The sequence below is a fragment of the Orbicella faveolata genome, unplaced genomic scaffold, assembly GCF_042242905.1.
Source record: "Orbicella faveolata isolate gen_17 unplaced genomic scaffold, um_ofav_v1 contig_3, whole genome shotgun sequence".
Classification (NCBI taxonomy): Eukaryota; Metazoa; Cnidaria; class Anthozoa; order Scleractinia; family Merulinidae; genus Orbicella; species Orbicella faveolata.
In genome coordinates, this window is record NW_028301558.1 from 3,174,615 (window position 1) to 3,201,529 (window position 26,915).

The window sequence follows — 26,915 nt, forward strand, 5'->3', positions numbered from 1 at the left end:
TCCAATAGCAGCGAAGAAAAAATCTCTAGAGATTATTAAAAGGATTTTTCACAAGACAGGTTTAATTTTAATGATCCTTCAATGAAAACCGCAGTTTCACTTCTTTCATATCAAGCACCTCACGATCAAAAAAATAACCTGGAACTAGTTGGCCGTCAGAAATAAGACGTGATTTTAAACCAAGTGATCACCTTAGGCATCTAGGAGAGAGCACTTTAAGAAGAAAGCTTGACTAATCTTCGGGCAATTCGTTTTAGGAGCAGCTGCAGAAGAGGGCCTTATATGTAATACGCTGTCGCAAGAACGAGTCGAGCAACGACTGAATATGGGAAACAAAAACACAACAACAGAGGTTAACAGTTACACTTTAGAACCAGTCAGCCCCAGAACCTTTGTTGCTTTGATAGTATCCTGGACTTTGCTGGGACTTGTCTCGGCGGGATTAAACATTCTCGTCTGCGCAATGGTGTACTTCAATAAGAAACTTCGCACTATGACGAACTATCTAGTCGTTAGCTTGTCAGTGTCAGACTTGCTTGTAGCAATCGTATTTGTTCCGGTGTATATTATCGACCACTATGCTAAAACTATAATCGGTGGTTATTTCGTGGCTTTCATCCTGTTAGCGACGGTCTTCAACCTCTGCGGTGTAACATACGAGCGTTATATCGCGTTAACACGACCGTTCCGTTACCGAACTATCATGAGCTGCCAAAAGGTGTCCACGATCATTGCGATTTCGTGGATCATTCCTTTGCTGTTATCGCTTCTTCCATTGGCATGGAACACCGACGTGAAGTCCACCATTCACAAAGTGTACCTGGCGATTGTTTTGGTGACGTGCATCTTCGTCCCGTGTACGACCATGGTTTGTGTTTACATGCGCCTACTGCGAGTCGTCCACCGGTTTGTGCTGAGAAACAAGAAGCGAACATCCAAAGGAAACGCCACTGGACATCGAGCGGGTAACGACGAGAAAGCGGCGTGCGTGTTCGCCATCGTGCTCGGGATGTTTCTTCTTTGCTGGCTGCCCCTGATTTACATTAACATCTGTTTGATATTCGACCAGAATCAGCTTGTCACTAACGAGCTGATTTTCATCTCCTTTTACACGTTGGTCTTAAACTCAATCCTGGATCCTGTTATCTGCGCTTTTTACAAGAAGGATTTCCATGAGATGATGAAGAAACGGTTAAAGTTGAAATGTTTCTCCCAAGAAGAAAGCGGCCTGCAGGGCAAACTGGATTCTGATATGGCTTTAAGAAAAGTTTCTACCAGAAGCAAGATCGTCGCGGAAGAGACAGACATAGGACCAAAGACAACCACCTTCGTATAAGTCTGTCACAAACTTTGAGAGACATGTTGGTTTATTCTTAAAAGTATAAAAAGTTTACCGTGATAGTAAAAACAAGTACATAGAAAATCTAAAGGTCGTTAAAAACTGATGATTTGGTTTTTTTTGAGGATGTTCGCAAACTGGCAAATGAGTTTCGATCAATTTTTGTGGAGATAGACTAATGTGGAAAAATTATTGTTAATATATCGTCAATTCTTCAAGTACAGAATTCTTGTGGACATGTTCATTTAAACGTCCAATCTCCACTATAAAACAAAGCTATTTAATGTATTTATAAAGTGTCCTTCAAGAAAACTCCTCAAATAGGTATTTAGTTTGTCGCTAATACAAAACAACTGCATTAACGAGTCTATATCATATATTAGCTCAGTCGAAATTCGCAAATAAACTCAACATGTGTTCCAGAATTGAAAGGAACGTGGTTTTAGTAAATTACATATGTGAGGTTATGATTTTCGAGTGATAATTACAATTACATTGAGACTATTTACTGCTTTTATAGGATATCTCCGAAATGCTAACAAGTGCAAAGATTCGCACTGGTGAAATAGCTATTTTTATGAGTTGCCTTTGTAAATTGGCGATGTATTGGAAGAAAGGAGATAATTACGATATTTCATAACGATACAACGTTGGTGCGATGCCCCAAAAGGTCATTATGGCCTAATCTGACTGGAGCAATATATTCCGCATTTGTAGAGCTAATGCAATTTGAATTCTATTTTCGAATTGTCCGAAACAAAAAGATTAGCTAATATTCTGCATTTGTGAATAAACTCTTGTCTTGAAACAGATGGCATAATGTGTATTGACTCGACTGGGTTTTTGTTTTAAGCTGAAGACCGAAAGGCCATGAGAACGCGAAAACATGAAAAACGACACTGATTTATTTCTTCGATAAAAATTCATCGGGAAAAGGCAGTGCCTAATTAAGCTCGCTTTCTATATTTTAATGCCTAAAGCTTTGATGTGATGATTCTATTTACACAGAGATTACTATCAGCGATATTAGAGAGATATTTTGTTCGATCGTAGTAATATGTTCAGTTGTTTGCAGTTACACTGTTCAGTCGCCTTACGCGATTTCGTGCAGGTGAAAATAAATGTCAGTATCATTTTGCACACAAGCACTTTGTTATTTATTTATTGAAACTGCGAACCAAGGAAAAAAGAAAGATCACTGTCAAGATTGCGTATGGCAAATCCAAAACCAAGGAATAACTTGCAAAGCATAAATGATTTTGGACAAATTGATTGATGAATGTACTGCTAGACTACTAGAAAAAACTCTCGTTTAAGCGATTTCAAAGACAGTAATGATAAACTTAACGGAATCGAAAACGGGAAAATCTAACATTTAAGGCGTTTTAGGAATTTCTCGCGTAAAACCATAGTTTTTGGCTGAATTAATAATGAAGCGTAATTATTTCGTAAGAAAAATTGCTAACACAAAAAAACATAAAATCTAATAACCGCCTGATTTTGCCCGTATCAACGTAACACTAATTAAATGCACGGTTAAAATTTGCAGTGTGAAACATGCCCAACTTATATTTCAACAAGCACTGGAATTTACTTTTTTCAGTAATGGATGTGCCGTTTATTTTAAGATAATTTTACTGAGAGAAAGATAAATAAATGAATAATCGCTTGCAAGTTTCTAAACACAAAGCTAGCTGTTAGCAAGCCGTTACTCTATAGAATTTGCATTCGATTTTGATCCCTGCCGCCGTATCAGTTTTTAAACGACTTATCGACCTAAAGAGCCGGCTTAATTTGACGCACCGGTAGCGCAAAACACATTATACGTATTTTCAGTCTTCATACACGTACCGCGGAATTGTATATCGATGATATTTGAAAATATATCAGCCCGAAAACAAGTCAGTTGATTCGCCCCGGTAAAATACTAGGCAAGCTACTGGTAAGATATTTTCTCTTCTTTATTAAATGATAGACTATTACCTAAAAATCTGTAATGGTTTCATCAACAGAAAACAAGACGGACCTGATTTTTAAGAAAATGTTAGATAATTTAAAATAATCAGTCCTAGAATGCATTTTAAAACGGCAACGTATCCAACCAGACTCGCAAATATAAAATCTGCACCTTTGATGAAAACACTATATAATGAATTATAAAATGCACTTTTATTGTAATGGAGTATTCTTTATTAAAACCGCTATCACACCCAAAACGACATACTCCGTCGTCTTCTACTTAATTCAGTGTTAAGCTAAATCATTTTACAACGAAAATACTTAAAATCCGAGAACGAAAGGTCTTTGCAAACACTTTGCTCGTCGACTCAGCTCTCATATTAACCTAACAGTAATTGGCAACGCATGCTGCATAATCATATATGATCGAAAAGATTTTGAATTGAGAAACTCTGTATTAACATCAATTTGAAAATCGCAGTTCGAAGCAAAAGAGTTTGTCAAAAGATTCTAACAAACGGTTTTCAAGTTAATAAAATAATTTCGAGGTTTTGGCCAAAACCTTTCTTGGCTTAATTTACACATTTGGATTTGAACTTTCTGGACTTGAACAACCTAAAAAATTAATGGAAATCATCAGTCTTTCGTTTCTTTCATTCACCTTTTCATTCTATTGTCTCTGGAATGAATTAATTAGCAGATAATTTAAATGCTATTAGACATTTATCTCTTGGGCACTATAAAAATAAGTACATATATTTCCTTGACGTAGTTTTTCCGTGTTTTTTTCTTGAATAATGGCATTACTGAAGTACGTCAACACATCACCAAAGTAGAAAGGTTTACGTAGAGGATTTCAAGCCAATTTTTGCACTTCCGAGCGGCGAGCTCGAAGTAATCGCAGGACAACACGGTCTATGATGTTAGGAAAATGGAAAAATGCAATTAACTAAATAAACTTCGAATGCGTTAGCCAATTATAGTAGTTGAATTATTTGTCCTATATACGTTTATATTTAATTCAAAATTACCCATTCTAGACCAAAACTACAAAAATGAGTTTTCTTTACTAATTGTACGAAGATTTCATGTTAATTCATATTAGGATTGATTATTTCAGATAATTTGTTGGTGCCCTTGTAATGAGCATCTTTTTCCTCATCATCTGTGCGCTAATAACAATGCTTAGCAGTCCTTATTCTGTTATTTCGTATCGAATTGATTCTCAGACTCATTATAGTATTTACAACTCTCACAAAAGTACGTGTTTCGCTTATTTGACACAACCATTCGACATCTCGCAGCAATGAAGAAATTGGCGTACCTATCAAAAGTAGCACCAACATGGCGGCAATTCAAAGAATAAATGAGCATTGCTTGAGGGCACAAGGTTAGACTCGACGAGCCAGTCTTTCACAGGATCAATTGTATCCAAATGTCGTGTATCGTAGCATTATTGTGAGTCTGTATTCTCTAGCTCGCAAAGTGACGTTAGAATTAAAGATTTTAAGATTACAAGTCAAAACAGATTATTGTTGTTGTATCTACTGACAGACTTATAAATGATATGTACATTATCGTGCAACTTGCGTCTGAAATAATTTGTATTCATGTACGTGGATAGGCACAATTCTCACCAAAAATGATTTTTGTTTTTCAATTTTTCTCACGTTAGGACTCCAATTTCCCCTACACATTTCAAGACGTACTTTGCAACTCAGGGCTCGGGTGGGGTGGGGGTGAGGGAGTTGGAACTGAGGCTGGGGGTGGGGGGGAGGGGGTGGGGTTCTCACTTCTTATATAATCTTTGCAGGTAAGTTCTGCCACAAATGGGTTGAATTTATACTTGTTTAATTTCGCAGTCGGATTACATTTTTCTGGTCATAAATAAATACATGTCTTTAAAGCGTTTAAAGGGTTCTACAAGACCGATATATCAATGAGAACATTATATCTAAACATATACGAGAAAAAGAAAAGTGAGTAAGAAAATTTATTACTAAACGATGCGATATACAACTAAAGATACACATTTTAGACGATCAAACCTTAAAAAGAGTACTGGAGAATGTTCGGGCACCCAGCCCCACTAACGCAACATTGCCTTTACCCTCTCCTCCCCAAGACAACTGCATTCGACTGGATGGCTGTCACAACATTCTCCTGGGAAATAACAGCTCACATCAAGTCGAAAAATGTTATTGTAATGGTTAATTAGATTTTAAGGCTAATTAGACTAGAGAAATACGAAAGGAATAGACTTTTATGTAAACAGCATGCACGGGTCAACGCTCTTCAATTTTTTCAAGCAGACCGACACATGTTTTTCCATCTGGAGTTACACAACAATGGTGTTATTTACTTTCCACAAGAACAATGATAGTAAAAATCCCTTTTAAATCCACCCAGGAACAATATCGAGCAAAGACATTGTCAACAAGGTAATTATTATGATAATATAGCTGCTAAAAGTGGATGTATAATTGTGCAGTTAGTAATCCGTAGACGAGCGCTTTCCACACGCTTAAACATTTGAAATATTGGTAGATTCTGAAGAAGGTGCAAGTGTTGGTGAGTTGAATAGGGAGTTGATATTGAGCTAGATCAGATTTTTTCATAACTTCTAAAGATTTTCGTGATGATATTTGTGTTCCGCTATGAACAGTGTTTGCATCTCAGAAGCGCCAACAATGTGAGACGAGAGTCTTGTTTTGGGGGAACCTGGTGTCAAACGTTTTGAATCTTCATGCTCATTTGTATCTATATAGCAGTTAAACTCGTTTTTAAAGAAATCAATAAGAAAAGAAGGTACACAGATGTACAAAGTTTTACAAAATTGACAAGCTACGCACAATTCTGAGATTTTTATGTTTACTTCACGGGAGCTTAATTAAGTGAATCATTTTGTCGTCACGCTGTTGTTTATAGCTTATGGCCCTGCTGTTTTCCAACTTTTTCGATGTGCCTTGTATCAAGTGTTTAAAGAATAGCTTAAGAATGAAAAAACGCAATGCAGTCATCGATAAAGGCCTCGCTTCGTGGGTGGCAATGAAAAAAAAGGACGAACAGCAATCAGGCAATACGCTGGCCATTAAGTCGATTATTACCAGATGATACTTGTTTTGATAACTATATGATAGCTATTTCTTTAGATGGACATCAGATATCGATATTTATCACCAAAATGCATGCTAAAACAATGGCCTCTACTGAAAACATTATTTTATTTATCAGTTCCTCCAGGCGTTTCTCAAATCATCTTTTTATTCAGCACAAGAGTGACTGGGCAAAAACGATGACAATTAATTTCTTTTTTGAGCACAAGATGGTAAATTAATGTTCTTTACAATGAAAAAATGGAATTTCATTTTCACAACCGTATGCCATGAAAACACCTTACTTAATGTATGGACCACGAAATAATTTTTTTTTTACTTTCACTTCAGTCTGTATACTCTTTGTAAGGGTAGTTAACGATTTTCTGCCGAAGAAACGAAACCTTGACTATTTACATTTACTGTTGCTTTTGAGTTACGATTCTAACCCGAAAAACATGTTGTACTCTTACCTTCGTTCAGTACGGCATAACATTTCATGTAAAATCACCCAATCCTGCATAAGCCAAACAAATTATCTTTATACTTGGGTCTGAGACGAAAGTAGTGTTTACTTGCCTTCGTTATGTTACGGTCGTTAAACACAGTAGCAACTACTGCGGGTTATAACTATCCTCGTTAAATTTATCCCACTTCGCATTTCGCAACGACTAACAGCGCATAAAGCGTAACATTTGTTGTGAAAACATCAGGCGTACTGACATAAAAAGAATGCTTTCTTCATTGTTCTAGTACAGCAGGCTTCATACATTCGTCAACTAAATAAAAGGATGCACGAATTACTTGCAAATAATTTCATCGATTTTCTCTCTATAGCCCTTTTTGGCGTTTCAGTGTGAGCTAAAACCTTCAAGGACTAATATGATTTTTCCCTCTCTCGGTGCGGAATAAATTATTTTTCTCTTTTCCTTTTCGGTGTATAATTTGGCATTAACTGAATAGCACGTATTTTAATAAGCATTGTTCACAACAGCAAGGTCAAACAAAAGCCAAGGTTTTCTCAAAAACCCAAATCATTTTATCTTTGGTAAGGCCATTAGTAAGTGCTAAATCTCTTCTTCTTTGCCATAATTGCTAACAAAGAGACAAGCATTTTAGCTCTAATTGAAGATACATTAGTGGGTGGATTAGCGTAGGAGCGCTGGGTAATGAGAGAAAATAGTTATCAACACAAATCAGAGTCACGTTTTTCTTAATTTTGACAACTTTTTTGGTATTTATCCTCGAGGACTAATAATTTTTGAAGTTAATTACAGAAACTAATGTCAGACTACGTACTATTTATGTATTTGTAATTCTCTTCTTGCGACTTAACTATTGCTAGCGTAATAATAGGTTTTTTGGTCTGAGAAAGCACTTTTCTAAAACCTAGGTGGATAACTCTCTGGCTGCAGATAGGTCGGGATCTGTTACAGGGACGCTATGTTTGGAGACATCAACAATTCACATAACGTACGGTCCAATAGATGCGTTTTAATCCAAATACGGGATGGTGGTATCCGGTCTCCAACCGCCGGAACCGAAGAACAATATATATAATTGACAAAACGCCTGTATTTTACTAGTCCATGAAAAAATGATCTAATCTTTCGTTTACCATTTTCCTGTGACAACTCCAACTGATCATTTCAATAATAAGTTTCTTACAGATCATTCGCCTCAAACGAAGCCTAATTTGTATACTTTTATATTACATTTAAGGCCAGGGTTTATTTTCGAAATTCTGCTGTTCTCATGAGTAGCCGCCTCGATGAACGAACACGAAGACGCGCCGATTACTAACCAGCATCATAATGACTGTATTTTTGTCACGTAAAATTTAATAGAAATGAATAAGACCAGCTCACGTCACTGTTTCGAGTACTGGTGCCTAGCAACTTGCCTTTGGTAACTTTTAAGACCACATATAAGCAATAATAAACAGAAAAACCAACTTGAAACTGGCTATGATAGTTTCCTAAACAGGGGCCTTGTAACATATTTTGGAAGCTCAAGTACATGTATTATGTTTCCGAGGGAAGTGGGTGAGGGCGTCAATGACTGTTGACCAAATAATGTATTTAACAAATTGAATAAAGCTTTGCATGCGCCTGTCTTTTATTGATGATGAATTTCGTCATAACATCGTCAAAGTGGCTTTGTGTTACGAAGAAATTTATCATCAAGAAGAGCTCAGACGCATACAAAGCTGGCTTCAATTTTTACTTTACTTTATTTATTTATTTTTTGTACAATAACGTCAAACAAGGCAAACAGGGCCGATCAAGCGTAAACCCATGATGGGAATAAACTCTTTAGTGTAAGCTCAAAAGTGCGTGAGAACATGAATTTCTTTTTATTTAAAATGAATCTCAAAGCACGACGTCATAAACATCAAACTACGTACTGAATAACTTCGAAATAAAACGTGAAACGGAATTTTTTGCCACCTTTTTGAATTTCTTGGAAAACAGCTGAGGTACAGTACCATATTCAGTCCACTTGCATAATTAAGACACAGCAAAATAAAAAGAATCCATTTATCGAGTTCTAAGACAATTCTTGGCTAATACGTGTCATTCGCCTACAGTTGAATCCAATCTAAATTCAACTTTGCGATTTTATTTTTAAATAACTTATCAGTAACTGAAAACACCAAGAATGCTGCAAAGAGTGGCAAATTCTCATTTATATGTCTGTACTCTTATCAGTGACGATGAAAATTAGTCCAATGAGCCGGAGGAAGTTTGACAGTTATGGAATAAATTAATTTGGATCGACCTCTCAAGTTGTCTTGACAACCTCTTAATTTATCAGCTTAAACCTCTTCAGTTAGGAAAGAAAAATCATCAATGTATACTTTTCCGTAAATCAACCAGTTACCAGTTACTTTGACTTGTGGTTTCCGGCTAGTGGCTGCAAAGTTTCTGGCGTATTTGTCCTCATCCTTTAGATTTGCTTTTTACAAACAGTTTGGCTCGCGCCGACGACGTGGTCAAAGAAGCTCTAAGGAGAAACGCATTTCAGCTGACTCATGGCATGTAAGGAATTTTGTATCTCTTTGCAAATAAAATTGATTTTTTTTCATTTTTTTTAAACTTCATCTTTTTAACTCAAGATGTGTGGTACATATTTCCAGAGTTTGACACTCGAATATTTATTAGCAGATTTCTCGCTTTTAAAGAAGCTAACGGATTGTCAGATTTCTCGCATTGCATTAATTGGTGAGTAAAAACGTACATCTATTCTCAAGCAAAGGCTTTTGTCACGCTTGAAAATGAAAATAAGACAATAATAAACAAGGAAGCAGGTAAAATGCTCAGGATCCAGGCCTCCGAGCTAAATTTAAACACGGAAAAACAAAGTCATTTTTCTGCCCAGCCCTCATTGTAGGAAGATCATATTTATTTGGAATTACTGCTTTCACAAAGAAATGTACAACCAGGAATTTAATTTGGTGAAGATAAGAAAATGAGGCTGAATGCAAGATTCTAAAGTTGCTGAACAGTGTGAAAGGTAAATCAGAGGCACCTCAAGTCTTGCCTTTAGCACATGCCATATTGTTTATGCTCTCATCCATACATGAACTGAAATCGTCACTGAAAAATCGTAAACGAGCACCTAGCAAATATTTTTCCTCTTTTTTACCCGGAGAAATACTTGTCGAATTAATGAACTAGGTCAAACTAACGAACTGAACCCTAAAAATGAACCCCTATAAAAGGTTTCTTGTAAAACCGGAAAAAGTACAACGCAATTTAAATGCAGATCAGATAAGGTAGTTAACTACAGCGTGTGCCCAACTAACTGCGACATCAGTTTCTAATGCCTTGTCTTCGCGATTCTTTTTCTTTTTCGGATAAGATTGCGGACTTTTTCTTGTACCAGACAGAAAGGTTTCTGTTTTCTTTTTTAGAAATACTAACTCGTGGTCGATGTAGGGAAATTCCCTTAAAAATGAGAAATACTTATATCTTATAATGCAACTTGATTATTTAGCTTCATTTGCAGTTACTAAAAATAAACTGGCGATTTCATTCGGGTGGCTGAATGAAGACGGTAGAAGTGATAATTGAATTGTAGGTGCAATCAGTTATTAAAACACATCTTGATTTGCATGCTTAGAAACACACACACTTTTTGATTATTTGAAGACTTTTTAAACTGGTGACCCATTATATTGTGGCTCTTTCTTTGTTCGCTCCAGTTGGTCTTCGTTGGACTGACTTCTCCGCAGTGCCAGTGATAAAGAAATATAGCGTGCCCATAGTTAACATACTGTTACAAAGATAATCGCGAACCAAAGGCTAGAAATATCATGAACAAAAGCTTTTACGTCTGTCATATTTACAAAGACTTTCACAACGTGACTTTTACGGCTTAGAGATTTCTCTTTATCATAGTGTTTAAATATATCAGCAATTTTAATCTTCGCGCTAAATTTCGTGAATGATATAGACGCTCATTTTTGTTGGAGATACTTCGTGACGACGGAATGTTCGTGTTGGATTTATGACGATTGAAGAACATAGTCTTGGCTTGAAATAGCACATGGACAACATCACCTCTAAATCAATTCATATACATAGTATGTAGCAAGTGTCAACTCCGAAAATAGTTTTAAATAATCCGTGAGAAACGTTCGCCGGCGCTGCTTTTCTGGAGACTTTACGGTGCCGATTTGGTGAGCTACCATTTTTACTTCTGTCTCTCCTAAGCTCAGTGCATTCCAACATGGCGGACATATCGACAAAACAAATATTATTTTCATCATCATCATCATCATCATCATCATCATCATCATTATTATTATTACTATTAAAACACTTCCGCTAGTCCATTTTCAATCTCAGTACCATGCTTATTTAGAATTTCCTGGTTCCCAAATGTTGAAAAGTTTCTTTATTTCAGCTATCCTAGCATCTACCTAGATGTAGAAAATATTTTCTCCTGTACTCGCAAATTTGTCTATTTTAAATTAACAGAAGTTTTCTAATCTGATTCGTAATCAGCGGAAAATCAGTTTGCTTCGGAATGCTGATTCACAATAACATGCGTACGTGTGCGAAGTAACTCCTAAGCACTTTCAACATCCTAGGGCTTTACGATTAATTTACTCTTACATATACATCTACAGATCACACTCCATAAAAGCCTCGATCAGTTGAAAATAATGTATAATATTGACGATACATGACATGGAATTTTTAAAATGTACTATTCTTCGAAGACATGACACTCGAGAACGTGCAATATAGCATATACGATGGACAAGTTTTTTTTTCCTTACAGAAATCGAAACTATCAAATCAGACCAATTATCGAGAAACCTTTCTGCCGGCGTGAAACATTTATAGACATTTCCTGATGAAAGCGCGGCATCTATAAATATAAACTGTCAGTAATAAATTATTGTTTCTAGGGTTAAGGTCAACGTAAGATTTTATGCACGCCGAATGCTTTAGCTTTCGGCCCCTTTCTATTCCTAGCAATATTACAAACGTTGCAAACATAAATTTTCTACGGTAAAATCAACAGCTAAGAACACGTGCAAATTTGGCTTGTCCATTAAACGTATGTCACAAATCAGTCAAATCACCATATCGCAGTTTATTCTGAAAGACCGAATGAATCCTCAATGAATTAGCTATTCAAAAATGTACTGACGTTGTTTTGGTTTAAGAGGGGCAGTCCGGCTAAGAAAAATATAGCTGCCCTTTCCATGGTTTTAAATTGTTTTACCACGTTGACACTTACTTCCTCTATTTATTCCTTTATTGTGTTTAACTGGCCATTCACAAGCGAGCGAACTGCGTGTTTCTAAGAGAAAGGAGTTGTCGTGTCGTCTCGTAATTACATATTCACGTTTTCACGAAAGCAAGTTAACTTTTTAGCCTCCATCGTTCGTCCGGTCAGCCAGAACTTGAAACTGGAAAGCAATGGTCGAGGTAACGTGACTTGCGTCTTTTAAAACTTCGCGTTTTATTGAAAATTGGGTTTATGGGGTTAAACAAATTTATATTCAAACAAGACTGTGTAGAAAAGTCTCGCGGTCTACGAGATTTGTGTTTCTATCAGTGGGATTTTTTTTGCTATTGTATATGATGTATCAGAGTCAATTGAGAATTGTTGTTAAGTTGCTCTTTGAAAGTTTTAATTTTTCTTTGTCAACACCACTAACATAAAACAAAACTATAGTGATCGTAATTTTATATCTTAAGTCTTTCAAGCTGCCAGCGTTGCAGACTAAGAAATATTGGTCAATCGAGACAAAACACTAATCCCTAAAACATAGCCTGGCGTTAATCACTTTAAAAAGCATTGAAAAACAGTTTGCTCTGATTCAGTCAAACTCATTTAAAGTGGAGGTTCCTTAATTCTGACGACAATTTACCGATATCCTGTTTTTTACTATACTCAAGGCTTTACGAGCCAGTTTCATCAAGCAACAGATTGCCTGGTTATCTGGATTCGAATTTCATACCAACTTATTTTATTATTCATCTTAGCCCAATTTGAAACGTTTTCAGATGTTAAATAATAGAAACTGCGTTTTCCAAATATTGGTTAAGCCTTTGATCGGCAAGGGAGAGAAAAAAGGTAGGTCGTGAAAGTCTGTTTCTTGCTACAGCGAGATTTCGTCTTTTAATCTGATAAAGTTTGCCAATCCTACTTCTGTGATATTTTTGACATTTTATTTACTTTTGAAACAAAACAACGGATGCGTAATCAGAAAAGACCCGTCGATCGACGATGTTACATGATCAGCTATTATCGAGAAAAAAGCTTCCGAAAGTCATCGTATATATTGGCAGCAAATTGTTGTCTCTGTCATGCTTTAGAAAAACAGGTTGGCTATTAACAGTTCTAAAGTTTCTTGGAAACGGAACTCACTCCGGCACTTCTCAAATCCGGCTACGTCATAGCAAGCAATATGTGTGATACTCCGACCGACCGTACTAACTTGTAACAAAGCAACTGGAAAAGAGGACGTGAGGAAAATTTAATTGAGATTGTCGTGCGTCAGAGAGAGACAATACAGATGGTGTTCCTAATTTTATTTACTCGAAGATTTAAACATCTCATTTGGTTTTTCATCTTGTTAGAGTAAGTCAGCCAATAGTTAATGCTAATTTATAAGTGCGAATGGCTATGTTTATAGTGTTTTTGTTACTCTCAATATTAGCTTCAGTGAATATTGTAACAAGACAGATTGCTGCGTCATCTAAAAGCAACCTTAATGTTTACTTTTTCAATTCAGGCAAAACCAAATTTTTAGATAAGCCGAGGCTTTTTGCCTGGAAACAGACTCCAAGCTAAGCGTGTGAAAAGTATTGTTTGAATTGACCAAAAGGTTTCTGCAAATTAGTTGTCCAAAGTTCTTGACAGTGATTTTTAGTTTCACTGCTAGAATCAGAGTTACTTTTCTGTCACATTGCCTTTTACATATTTGCATCGCAGGAATCTCAAACAATCTATTTTTAAAATAATTTTAGTAATTCCTTGTAAATTGAGCTTTAAATCACGGGGGTAAAGATCGCAGGAAGAGATAAACCATAGAATATCACGAGATGACCTAAAGCACATAAAAAAATATTTCTTTTTTTTTCCCCTTTTTTTTTTATAAACTGCATTGTATCACATCTGTTTCGTCAGTTGTGTATTTTTCACGCCTTAAAACTAATTGCACTCAAATCAAAGGCCACAAGTCGAATTTGGTGTGGTAGAGATAAAATGCGGTTAGATACAAAACACACACACTCGATCTAGGAATCTGGTTTATACAAAAGCCTGATTTACTCTCCGGCGTTTATAGTAGTTTGTCATGCTGATGAAATTGGCTTGCAAATTCGAAATGCAATCTTCGCATGACCGCATTATTTATCTTGGTTCAACCCTTAAGAATTATCTGAATTTTACATCGTCATGAAAATCTGGCATTTTTTCCAACAGTGACGGGGATTGAGTTTGCTCTCAACGAGACCTGTGTGGTAGAGATCATTTCACAGATGAAACTGAGATATCAAGTCTAGAAATATTTAATTTGGATGACATAAGTGGATATTGCAGGATGAAAATTTAGTGGCGGTGAGTGAGCTCTTCACATATCAATCGATAACGAACCCTGTAGGTAAAACCCGAATTCCTTAATAAGAAATGCAGCGAGGCGAGAAATGACTTCTGAACTTCATACAATAAGATCTCCACTCATGAGAGACCAGTATGAGAATTGACTTGATCCGGCAGTCAGTGGGTTAACCATCATCAGGTTTAGGAAATGTATCGGCTGAATCTTCAGTTAAAAGGTAACAATGATCTTTTGTGAAACAATTTATTTAAAATTATATCGTTCATGAACGTTTTAACTTAAGTTTCCCGCAAATATTTAACCAATTCAGTTGACGATTATATAAACCTTAAACATATGTCTTTCTCAGTCCATGCACTCTTCCGTATACAATTAAAAACGCTACCTAACCAGAATATTTCACCTCCGAAAAGACGAAAAGACGAGAGCTTGGCATGTCATTTATATTAAACCTTCGTCTGTTTTTTTTTTTTTTTTTTTTTTTTACCATACCGAGAACGGAATGCTAAAGAGCGAAGGACTTATGAAAGCTGGGTCAAATTCTAAATTTACAAACTCTAGATTACCGTCTACCGTTTAGAAGGACTCGTTCACTATCGCTCTGTACATCAAATCAGTTACAGCAGATAATATTCGGAAGTAATTAAACGCCGAAGAGAGTAATAAAAGGCTAGGATTAAGGTCATTTTACGCAATGTTCTTGTGATAACGCAACCAAGATTAGATGGAAAACTCGTAAAATATATCCTAGAATCAATGTAAAGCCGGAGTTCACTTAAAGCCATGGCACAACATTTGAAAGGTGATCCACGCGCATGTCATAAATAACATTAACAAAACTAAAGGAAATTACTGATAACTTTTAATTGAAACTGGTTTTCAACGATAACCTTTTTTTTCCCTCATGACATTGAAATGGTTGCACGAAAGAGAGGAAGGGTGCAAGACCAGCTCTGTGTCAAAGTTTTAATTACCATACGGTAAAATTTCGATAGCAAATGATAGGCTTATACTTCATTAAAAGGCTTTGTCGGCAGGTTATTTTTGGGAGGGCTTATTATCGAGGTCTTACGATCGAAAGGACTCTTGCGTACGCGTTTTAATGCTTAGTTTTACATTTGGAAGAGATGCTGTGTTAATAATTGAGGTTAAGTGTAATCGGAACATTGCGATCTGTAAAACTCTCTGTAAATCTCAATAGGAATTAAGGTGGCTGAAAACAGTTTCCAGCACTTTCCGAGACTTTGATGGGTCATTAAAACCACTCGTTATCAATTGATGCTACAATCCCGGTATCAAAAAACTGCCCAGTGATTGGCGAACACGTTTTTGTCATTTTCGTGACCCAATAGGTTTCCATAGCAATAGTATAACCTGCTAAAAACACCCTTAATTATAGCTTTGAGGGCTAATAAGTCAAAAACGGCACGGTGAAATTTTTTATATCATCAAATTTTGATTAGTAGGGTAAGAGGCACCTTTTGTCAAACTTTTAAAAAAAATCTGTACATGGGGTTCAGAGCCACCTTAAAGTTTTGAAAATTTTAGGTGGCTCTGAACCCTAAGTATGGTGCTATATTTGGGTGGGGAGGAAGGGGGCATATTAAGTGTGATGGGCTTAATTTCAGAGGAGGGGTTCAGTTTTATCTGAATTGTAGTGTCATTTGCCACATGACACTCTTGAGATTAAAAAAGTCGAAAGCAACGTGTCCGGTAACTCAAAACCAGAGTTAAAGTTTAAGCTAATATTCAGCTAACTGACTTGGATCAGTTCGTGCTGATCCACTGCTGTGGCTGAGAGGACGATCCTAGTTCAGCAGGAAATTTAAGCAACACTTTGGGTGTAATTTCCCTTTTTTTTTTTCGCTAGTTCAGCCAAACTATCAGGCCAGGAGGAATTCATTATTGTGGAGGTTAAAACAGCAAAAATGAAACTGTTTTGCCTACTATATCTTCAGCTGTTTGTTCAGTAGAGTGAAAATATTTGTATTTGCGGTGAATGGAAGGAGTCGCTTTTCTTTTTTTGAGTGATTTATTTAAGAAACTTGATCAGAAGAAAAGAACACAAAATCAGAGGTCATTTTGCCGTTTAAAAGTCGCGCTTAATCTCATTAATGACTCCTGTAATACGTGAGCAAGCAGCTAGATATCGGCTCGCTAAGAGATTAGTTTTAATATTTTCCCATGGTGAATTTTTCCTCTGGTTGCAAAGATAAGAACAATTAAAGCAGGGTAATTAAGGTAGCGTTAAAGACAGGATCGTTTCAGTTTATCTGCCTTCTGATTTATTTCCACCAAGCAGACGGAAACAGACGATATCTGATAAACTTTAAATAATTATTAACTGTTGCGAAGTAAATTTCGTTCTTACTGGATCGTCTACAGTAGCTAGGAAAATACATTTCAGTTTTTAAGTTCTAAATTTTGGAAAATACTAGCAGTCCATCATTTGGCACTTAAATAATGTGATTTCTCTGCCCGAGTATACCTCAAGCACAAATCCAAAATGGTTGGTGATTGTTGTGTTTTCAAATTCCTCCGGCGTAGTGTGGACGGAAAACATTTGATGCGTTTTCAAAGCTTTAGTTACGGTTTTCTCATTGTAGTCCCCAGAATCCGCGATCCCTTTGGTCAGTAACTAAGAATAGAAACATCTTAGAGAGTCAAACACCGGATGTCCGGATGTCAGCGAATCTCGGACTTCCCGTCAGATCTGGCAAATCTGATTGGTCGAGAATGCGAAACGGATAATCTGCGTATACTCAGAACCGGGTCTGAGGCCCGTTTCTTGAAGGTCCAGAAAAGTTTTTGCATCCAGAAAGCCTTGCAAAATCTCATATCTTGTGATTACAGGGCTGGTTTATTCACACATTCGTAATATGAACAGAGGTTCCCTTTATACAAGAAGTTTCAAGCGTATACACCTCTCTAACATACAGATTAACTGAAAATGGCTTTACGGACCCGAAAAGTTTCCGGGGCTTTCCGCGAGAAATGGGCCTCTGGCCAGAGACTGTGTTTCCTCTTCCTGAATAGACGAGAGAGCGATTGTTGAACACTCATTTCTTTCATGCATCTGAGATAACGTCACGGGCCTCACAAGATGGCATCACTGATGTTCGACTTCTAACAAAGACTTTCCGTCACGTGTTCACAAATGTAACATGTTAACGCCAGCTATCTAGATTGATAATAATGTCAGACTCTCCCGATCGATTCAATGTATACTTCCTGCTTTCTTTTTCTATATTGTCTATATTTCAATGAAGAAAGCATACATGGTAATACGAACTGTTAATTGTTTGCAAATACCATAATGGCATTACAAAGATCGTATCATGACCGTATTTTTTAATTAATTTTGAATAGCGCCATACAAAAAAAAGATGACCTGCTTTGAGAGCATTCACGAAGCAGTATCTTGTGACCATCTTGATGAACAAAGTTGCCTTTCGATCTACCCGTTTTTCCTAGATTTCTTTGTTATCCCTGGTTGTCGTCATATGCATTGCTTTCAAAGTAAGTAACACTAAGTAGAGTTTTCGCATGAGACAGCTCTTTTAGTCATCATACTTTCATCCAACACTGTTAGTATCAAAATTAATCATATTTTGAGTCTTTCCATCATGTCGATAAGCCAAACTTTTGATCAGGAAATGAACTGACCAATAAGCCCAGCGGAAGAAATTATAAAACCGCCAATGAAGGCTAATTTGTAGAATGGAAATCATCCGATATAAATTCTCTGCCAAATAGATATATTTTCGTTGACAGACCCTTAACAAATTGAACTTTAATTTAGTGAAGAAGTGTTTATTAAGAAGCAAATCAGCAAGATATTTAAGCAATGCGCCCCGCTGACGTTCTTTGTTGGTTAGTCTGTCATTTCTAATTATAGTTAAAGATTGCAACCTTGAAAAGACACGCTCGGAATATCGCAACGACAATGTTTCCAGTTTCTGGCATATTTTTGCGACTTTACGATCAATGTACTTACGCCTGGAAACTAAAGGTATGTGACCACGATTTTCACCGGTTATTTAATTTCTGGCTAAACAAATCGCTAAATTGCTTTATCCGCTGTAAGAATCTACTACGCTGTAAAGAAAACTCTCGTTGTATTATTACAAATCTTTGTGCAACAAAGTACGAAGCGCTTGAAAGATATTCTGTTAAGCACATTAATATTCGACTCCTAAACATCAAAGTCTTCTGACTGCAGCGCAAATCAATTTCACATGTCGCTTCGACTTAACCACGCGAGGTCTAGACAGGTCGCTTGTCCAGTGTTCATAACTCTTCGATCCTGAGGACAATTAAACTTCGCTTTTTCGTTCGAGCGTACCATCATATTAAGCTTATTTAAGCTAAGAGTCTGAATAGTAGTTGATAGCCTGTACGGAATTAAAAATACGGAGAAAGATACATGCACTCTCGAACACACGGCAAACACGGCAAAATCACCCAAGTACCCGCACTTATAATATTCTGTTAGTGCCTCTGTAATTGAAATCATTGAAAATCCTTTCTCGCGCTTTCGCCAGTATCAATTCAACCCAATTACACAGGTTTCGTTCATTGCCTTGAATACTGCCAAAATTGGTCAGTCTGTTCAAATTGTACCGTGTTCAGTGAAGATTCAATTTCTCTTATCATGGGGGTTTTTGACTGTCTGTAACGATAATCACAAGTCTTCTCCTGTGGCCGTAAAACACCACACTGGAACTAGATATTAGTTCTGAAAATTACATGCAAGCTTTCGGAAATAAGACAACGCATAAATTGTGACAAACGGTGCTATGCGATAAGTGAAATTTTTGAAGAGGGCACTATTATTTAGACTAGAGAACTGTGCAAACGTCCAATTCTGGTACATCCGTATTAGACCTATTGGTAAAAAACATTTTTTTTTTTATTTCGCACTCCATTAATACCGAAAACGCTTTCAATAATCACAAATAGCTGTGTATTAACTCGGTGAACTCTTCTAAACCTTCTGAGCAAGCACTCTTTCAACTCAGGAGCAGTCTCTCTCGATAGCTCTTGGTAGGCTCCAAGGGATGTCAAGAGAGATTGTTCGCAGCCGAAAATGTTTTAAGTAAAAGCGATATATTATTCATGACAACATGTCAACAAGAGTCGATGAAGCCATTTCTTGATACACAGAATGCCACGTAAGTATTGCGAAGAATCTGAGAACATTCGTCGGAACAGCTTTTGCTCAAAAATTAGGGAACAATGGAAACTTTTTTTCTTGTTTCCATCGAAAGATCGTCTTCAGCAAATATTAGTTTTGACCTTCACATTCAAGCGTTATCAGAAAACCAGACAGTTCAGTTTCAGCTGAGAACTTATTGGGTTGTCATCGGGTAAGGAATGCTATGTGAATATCGTGTTTCTAGTCGAAACAAGAAAGACTTGTTATGTCCGAAAAGAGCAATCAATAAATTTCGTAAAACTTTTGTTCCGAAGGTTTATTCTGCTATGTAAAAACCGAGCATTCTAGTTGACAAACGTTCTTTTTTGAAGCAGAATAAAAAAAATTCGTTAATTACAAATTAGAAAGCGATTTTTACTTGAGTGTCTTACGATAACTAATCTGCAGAAGTGCTTTGATTATGCCGACATAAGTTCACTTAGTGTCATTGCGTGTTGATTAGAGTCCTATTAATACGAACCTATCTCAGTTAGTCTAGTCACTAGAAACGCAAATGACAAGATGAACCAATGAGATATCTAGCGTATCTGGCGCCAAGCGCAGGAAAAAGAGCACGACAAAGTCGTGACTGACTTTTCAGAGTGGAAAAACGTTATAAGCCTGCGCGAGTTTTGGCTGCGTACCAAGCTCAAAGTTTAAAAGAATTGGCGGTAAATCGTGTAAGCAAAAAGTTACGACATTTTAACGTGCTTTCACCGAATTTTCTCGGCAAGAAACGTTATTTTCACGTCACTAATGGAAAGCTGGTGTATAGTTTTCGTGGGGAATCAGTTTTTTCGGACAAAGTCAACCTAAAGAAGGTTTCCAAACCTTTTATTTCTCCGCGGTATACTTTATTTATTTCGATGCGAACACATTTTTTTCCACAAAACCTCTTTACATATTGCATCTATGTAAACACTCCACTGAATATATAAGCAACAGAGCCCCTCAGCAGGCAGGGGGACCCTTGTTTTCTTAATAGTGAAGTGCCAAAAAAATTCATGCTTCAGGCCCAAGTATAATTAAATAAATCAGCTGAGCGACATCCTAACGTATCTTATTACAGTCCGTCGTTCCTTCCACCAATTACAGGATTTAATTTGCAGCCTGCATTATTACCTGAGCCTGCAAGTACATTCTCGTTCCCAGAGGCCGCGCTCCTGTTGGTCAGCACCAAGAATCGCGACCTCTGGCCGGACCGGCCGGACCCGATTTGCTGAGCATGCGCAGAGTATTCGTTTCGTATTCTCAGCCAATCAGATTTGCCAGATTTGATAGAAAGTCCGCGAATCGCGGATTTCTGGTGTTGGACCAGCCCAGAGGCCGCGATTCTTGGTGCTGACCAAAAGGAGCGCATCCTCTCGGGACGAGAATGCAGCAAGTAGTACTAGGGATGCGCAGAAAGCTGCGCGGTACGTTTTTCCGCTCCGAAGGTTGGCTTCGGTTTGAATCTGATTGGTTGAGCATCTGGCGGGAGTATTTTTGGCCAATCACAGAGCGCAGTTAAGCTTAACCAAAGTAATACTAGCTTGCTTTCGACGGAGCTCAATGGTTGAAATCTTTTCAGAAAAAATAAAATAAAATAAAACAATCAGCCAATTACTCAAAATGTCGAGCAGCCGTCATCACAACCAGTGGCGATTTTGTTACTTGTGTTGAACTTTTTTTTACCATGGCTGCATGCATATTATATGTTAGCTGGCCAACGCGATCGGTGAGTTTTGTGTTCACGACATTCAACTGAAATCCGCTCTATTGCAGCACTAAATAATTATTGTCAGAGATTTGTATTTTAATATGAACCGTTGCATGGGTTTCGATTCAGGCTTAGGTGTAGTACTTTAACGGTACGCTATCTAAAAGAAGGTCATTTCACATCGGTGTTTATGCTTTCTCTTTAATTTCGTGATAGAATTGAATTCCACTATGAGGTTCTTTTTGTCTTAGTGTTTGCTGAGCTTAACCAGCTAAGCAAATACTGTGCTCTTGAATAAATAGACCCTTTCAGTGAGCGAATCTCTGCTCAGGTAAAGCGCCCTCATTTACATTACATAAAATATTTCATGTACACGGATGTCAAGTTAAAATATTGCTCTTTGATGATTGTCATTTACCATGTTTACACAGTGTTGCATGGTTTAGTAGTCCATGATGAAGATACGCTTTGTGACTGGTTCCCTGAGCGCTCCACTAAGAAGCGCCGCTAAATAACTAGTTGCTCCGATTTGCTTTTTGAAAGATCGACACACAGGAAACTTTCTTGATATATCTATAATTGTTTGGCTTTAACTTGAAAATGCATGAATGTGGTCGACATTTTCTTGCCAGTTTGTAGGATTGGATTTCCTCTGTATCCATGGAAACAACATGAGACAACTCCATAGTTGATCTTCCTCTATCTCTTTTGTACATTTATTGACCTCGCCTTTGACTGAGTCCGTAAGTTCCCCCATGTTTAGTCTAGCTCAATAATATGTTTATATGTTGAAGACGCCGGGCTCAATGTGTTCATCACCTTTAATATGGTATGATTAAATCCTGGTAGATTTTAGTCAGTTGCAGACTGATTTAACATCCTGGGCTTTGCTAATTTGCACGGTTAAAACCATCGCTTTTTGACAATGGACGGTCTCAGCCCAATTAACGTTTGGCAGTTATTAAGAAAAATGTTTGATTCCGTTATTACTGGAATGCATTTTGGAGCGAGTCAGCCTAGCTTTCACTGCTGAATTTGCGATGAACCAGCAAAAAAACTAAATTCAAGAAGACTGAAGAATATTTCAAAAGCTTATCAAGAAATCAAACCTTTAAGTTCTATAGTGTTGAATATGGATTAGTTAGTTACTTAATTTTGCCCAGCTAGACAATTTCAAAATATAGCAGCTGTGATGCACAATAGACCCTCTGCTGATAGATAGCCATTCATGGTTGACTGTTGATCATGAGGGTTACCTTGTTTGACAGTAGACAGCTAAATTTTGCGTCACGCCCTGTCACTGGCCTAATCATGGCAAAGAATCAGTCTTGTGAAGAAAGGTGAATTCATTATGTCACGCCATGTATGAGTCATTTCTGAAAACAAATGAAAAACAACGGAAGTAGCTCTTGCCCAAATGTTAGTTATGGGCTCCTAGTATGTCTTTTATATGTTGGGCTTTTTAGCTTCAACGTTCCTCTAAGGGAGGTTCTTGTAAAAAAAAGGAATTGCATTTGATTTTGCAGCCATGATTTGTGCAGACATTAGCCATTCGCTCGTTCTCAGTTTTTTAGCTTTTATTCTCGATAACGTTTGACCTATTTTTTTTTTTAACTTGTAAATTTCGATAACGTTGGACAGATATCAATAAGCGCATCATCAAAATGTGGGAGAGCAATTGCGCTAAAAGTACTCGGGCCGTCTTTAGCACAAGGTTTGAGTTTAACGTACGTTAAATCCAGCACCTGAAAGTCACAGAAGTTTTTATTTTTCATTCAGACAGGCAGCAAACACTAATTAGTCGAAAAATAACTATGTAAATATGAAGAGAAGGTTGTGACATGTGTTCAGTTGTGGAAAAATAAATACGGTCTCATTTAACGAATGGATCATTTCAATCCAACGAGCAACAGTGACTGATTCTTGGTAAGTTTAAATTCCATGCCTTTAGATTAGGTCGCTTGCAAAACACTGAGATGTCAAAAAATGTGATAAAAACCTACCTAAAAAAAGACATATACATTATAAATAACCCTTGTCTTCATCACCATATAGTTCAGACCTCCTAGATTTCCAGGCAAACTTGGCCTTCCTGTGAAGAATGCAATCTCGCGCAAGTATAAAAGACAAGACTGTTTTTCAAGTACAAATGAATGAGTTCAAGAAAAATCTATTGTCTGGTATATATAACAAAGCCATAAACAAGGACTGGGATAAATCTTTGTAACAAACTACGTTACTGCCCAGATTTATCAACGACAAAAGGCAAAGGCCTTAACTTTGAACGGTTTGTTACTTACAGTTACTGGATAGCACTTTTTAGCTGAGAAATCGACGTCTGACAGAGTCAGTGTTAAAACCAAATTTCTCACTCAAACACGGGAAATGTTTTGAAATAGCAAGAAATATTCAAAACAACTGTCATCTGGCCCCGAGCAACCCCACCAAGAGGGGAACAATGACGTTTCACTCTAAACCACACCAGCCCTCCATTTTTAATTACCGTGCGTCGCACAGCTTAATGCTTAAAACAAAACCCCTCTCTGATCACCTCTGGTGAAAAATTAAAATAGCTTTTTGCAGAAAAGAAACGAAGGAGTAAATAATTGGTGGGCACGGCTTGCCAAAAAGTATTTTACATTTGCTTGCGCCTGTGTTAATTGAATTTCAATTTGCATGAAAAAGTTATCATAAAGAAGTCGATCACAGATTCAAGTACAATGGCCCGCGAATCAAGCTCTACTTGGAATTAAGTTGTTTAAAAAGGTATAAGGATTAGTTTTACTTCAATCCCCCTAAGAATAACTAGGTTCACACTACGAATTATCGCCAGAGAGGTGTTAATTTTCATTTTTCGAGCAGTTCCTCCATTAAATATTTATTTAGTTTAGCTCTTTCTTTAGAAAGTGTCAGCTTCAAAAAACTTATTTCATTAACTTGTTGTCCAAACATCTATTTTTTGACAGATCGATGAAAAAACCGTAATTGGAGACCAGGCTACAAGTGATTCTTCACATGGCGCAAAGACTGCAAGTTTAGCTGATTGAAGTTTCTCTAACTCTGCCACACTATAGTGGGGAACAAACGTTAGGAATAAGAATCTGCCAATATTGGCTGAACGTGGTGAACAGCTGCCAACTCCTGTTTATCCACCCTCGATTGCTAAAAATAACAAAACACCGAGCACATTAAAGAAAAAACACAGCTGACACAAAGCTCAGTCATTTAACTGGGGAATCACAATAATTCAGTGATGCAGCTAGCGAACAACACGTCGACTTCATTTGTCCCTGGTAGCGAAGGCCAACCACCAGTTAACGCCACTGTTCTAATCCCGCTTTCAATAACATGGGCTGTACTGGGTTTTATATCCACTATACTCAACATCGTCGTCTGCTTGATAGTCATGGTCGAGAAGCGACTGTGGACGATTACCAACGCATTCGTCGTGTCGCTCTCGGTGGCCGATCTTCTCGTTGCGGCTGCCCTCATCCCAATCTACATTTACGAGAACTTTTCGCAATCGCATGTGCCAATCACTGGATATCTGATCGCCTTTCTTCTCTTGGCGTCGATCTTTAACATTGGCGCTGTCACATACGAGAGATATGTTGCCTTAACGAGACCGCTCGGTTACCGCATCACCATGAACTCCACCAGAGTAGCGGTGATTATTTCTCTATGTTGGGCTGTACCGTTTTGCATCTCGATACTTCCACTGGCTTGGAACGCGGATCCAACGACGAAATATCACAGAGTTTACATGTTCATTACCGTGTTTGGTTTCGTCCTGCTTCCCTGTTTGGCCATGATTTGGATTTACGTGCGATTACTTCGTGTGGTCCGTCGCTTCATTTTGCGAAACCGCAGGCGTTCAACTTGGGGGAACAGGACCGGGGAACGCGCGGGCAATGAAGACAAGGCAGTCGTCGTATTTGCCATGATATTCGGGATGTTTCTTCTCTCTTGGATGCCACTCATTTATATCAACATTTGCGAAATATTTGACCAGCTTGAGCTCATCACAGCGCCGGTGCTTTACGCCTCTTTTTACACATTGCTTTTCAATACCATTATGGATCCGCTGATTTACGCGTTTCTGAAAAAAGACTTCAGCGAGGCTTTTAAGAGAAGATGGAAGAAGACGAGCAACAGCAATGATCCCAAAGGAGAAACGTTAGTTGAAATAACCACGTGATTAAGTTCCAAATCAACAGAGCATCTCGGCATAATTAAGATGCATTTTGTCTGAGGAACTCTCGCTCAAACAGCAATGTGACATTTACCACAATCGGCATTGCTTCTGCCATGCATAAGCTGAACTTTAAGTTTCTTTTTCTTTTGCACTAGGGACACTAAAAAATACATTAGCCATGAAACTTGTTCGTAGATATTTCAGTGAAATAGTTAAGGCGTTGATGTATTTTTTCTTGGAAAATAAGGTAAATTAAATTAAAAAGGCACTGAAGCGGAGAAACTGATTAAGTTTGATTTTAACTGTCCTAGTTGATTTTTGATTCCAAGCTTACGGAACTTACTTTAAATTACATAGTTATATTAAAGAGACATCAATGATCAAGTTCACTAAAGGAAGTAAAAATATGTTGTAAGTCGAACTGCCAAGGTTCGCTTTTTATAATGCATGGATGTGCCAACGAAACTATCTTCTTTAGATAACGTCTCTTAATCTTAATTTCTTTTCGATCAAAAAAATAATGATTTCGGTATATTTGTGATGTAAAACCTTTCAAGTCAACCCTTGTTGTGCGTAACTGCATGTTGAATTAAATTCCACAAATTAAATTAAGAGAGTTTATCTTCGAAGGACTGTTTCTTCGAATCCTTCGGTTTCGCGCTCAATTCTAAAATAATTTTATGCAATGTTAGGATGACCTGTCAATGCAGTTATTTTACAGAACACTCACTGCCAACCTGAATTTACGACATAATATAACGACATAGAGAAAGAAATACGTCGTTTCAAAATGGCCTGCTTGAGTGGTACAACACTTCCAATTGAGGCAAAGCGCGAGGCTGCTGACTAGACATACCTGAACTCTCCCTTCTCCTTTATTGATTGGGGCTCAACCCAGGCGGGAGAAAAGAGATAGTCCATAAAGAATAACGTACATGCGTATGCTCAAAGCGAACCAATTGGAGCGTGGTGCTGACGCGAACACTTGAGTTTAAATATGCACGATAGATAAAGTAAGTTTGCCTTTTTCAGCGACGTTTTGGCATTACTGACTTCTTCAGTGTTTTAAAACTTCCACATTTTAACAAGTTCGTAATCTGCTGTCGTATGCAAACTACTTGCGCGAGCTAGGTGTTTGTGCGCATGCCCCTAGGCCGCTCGTCACGTTGACACCGTTGAGGCAAATCTACCTTTACACTTCACTAGGATATCATTCAGCGAATGACTTACGCTTATTAATGCTGTGCTGTAGGGGGTCCCCTTTGCGGTGCAGAACATCGAGCCTATGTCACGGCATTTTTACAGACCGGTCTAGCTGAAATTTCATAAACTGATTCAATAT

General features: G+C 37.5%; 2 protein-coding genes across 9 annotated transcripts; both read left to right on the forward strand.

The window, feature by feature from the left end:
* Positions 1–234: 234 nt before the first annotated feature.
* LOC110040660 (adenosine receptor A2a-like) lies at positions 235–2,147 on the forward strand. The gene has a single exon (XM_020745937.2). The coding sequence runs from the start codon at positions 326–328 to the stop codon at positions 1,334–1,336; it is 1,011 nt and encodes a 336-aa protein (XP_020601596.2). The 5' UTR covers positions 235–325; the 3' UTR covers positions 1,337–2,147.
* A 998-nt stretch (positions 2,148–3,145) lies between these two features.
* On the forward strand, positions 3,146–26,185 carry LOC110040664 (adenosine receptor A2a-like). Of its 8 annotated transcripts, XM_089298272.1 has the most exons (3): positions 12,177–12,341; positions 14,347–14,481; positions 24,345–26,185. In XM_089298272.1, the coding sequence occupies exon 3, from the start codon at positions 24,632–24,634 to the stop codon at positions 25,574–25,576; it is 945 nt and encodes a 314-aa protein (XP_089154398.1). In that variant the 5' UTR covers positions 12,177–12,341; positions 14,347–14,481; positions 24,345–24,631; the 3' UTR covers positions 25,577–26,185. The 8 variants fall into 8 exon arrangements, with proteins under 8 accessions (XP_089154403.1, XP_089154402.1, XP_089154400.1 ...); XM_089298277.1 differs by lacking the exons at positions 12,177–12,341; positions 14,347–14,481 and adding an exon at positions 3,146–3,281; XM_089298276.1 differs by lacking the exons at positions 12,177–12,341; positions 14,347–14,481 and adding an exon at positions 5,589–5,739.
* The last annotated feature ends 730 nt before the right edge of the window (positions 26,186–26,915 follow it).

What these genes read in the sequence shown, in the direction of transcription:
- LOC110040660 (XM_020745937.2), top strand. Translation starts at nt 326, where the DNA reads ATGGGAAACAAAAACACAACAACAGAGGTTAACAGTTACACTTTAGAA.
- LOC110040664 (XM_089298277.1), top strand. Translation starts at nt 24,632, where the DNA reads ATGCAGCTAGCGAACAACACGTCGACTTCATTTGTCCCTGGTAGCGAA.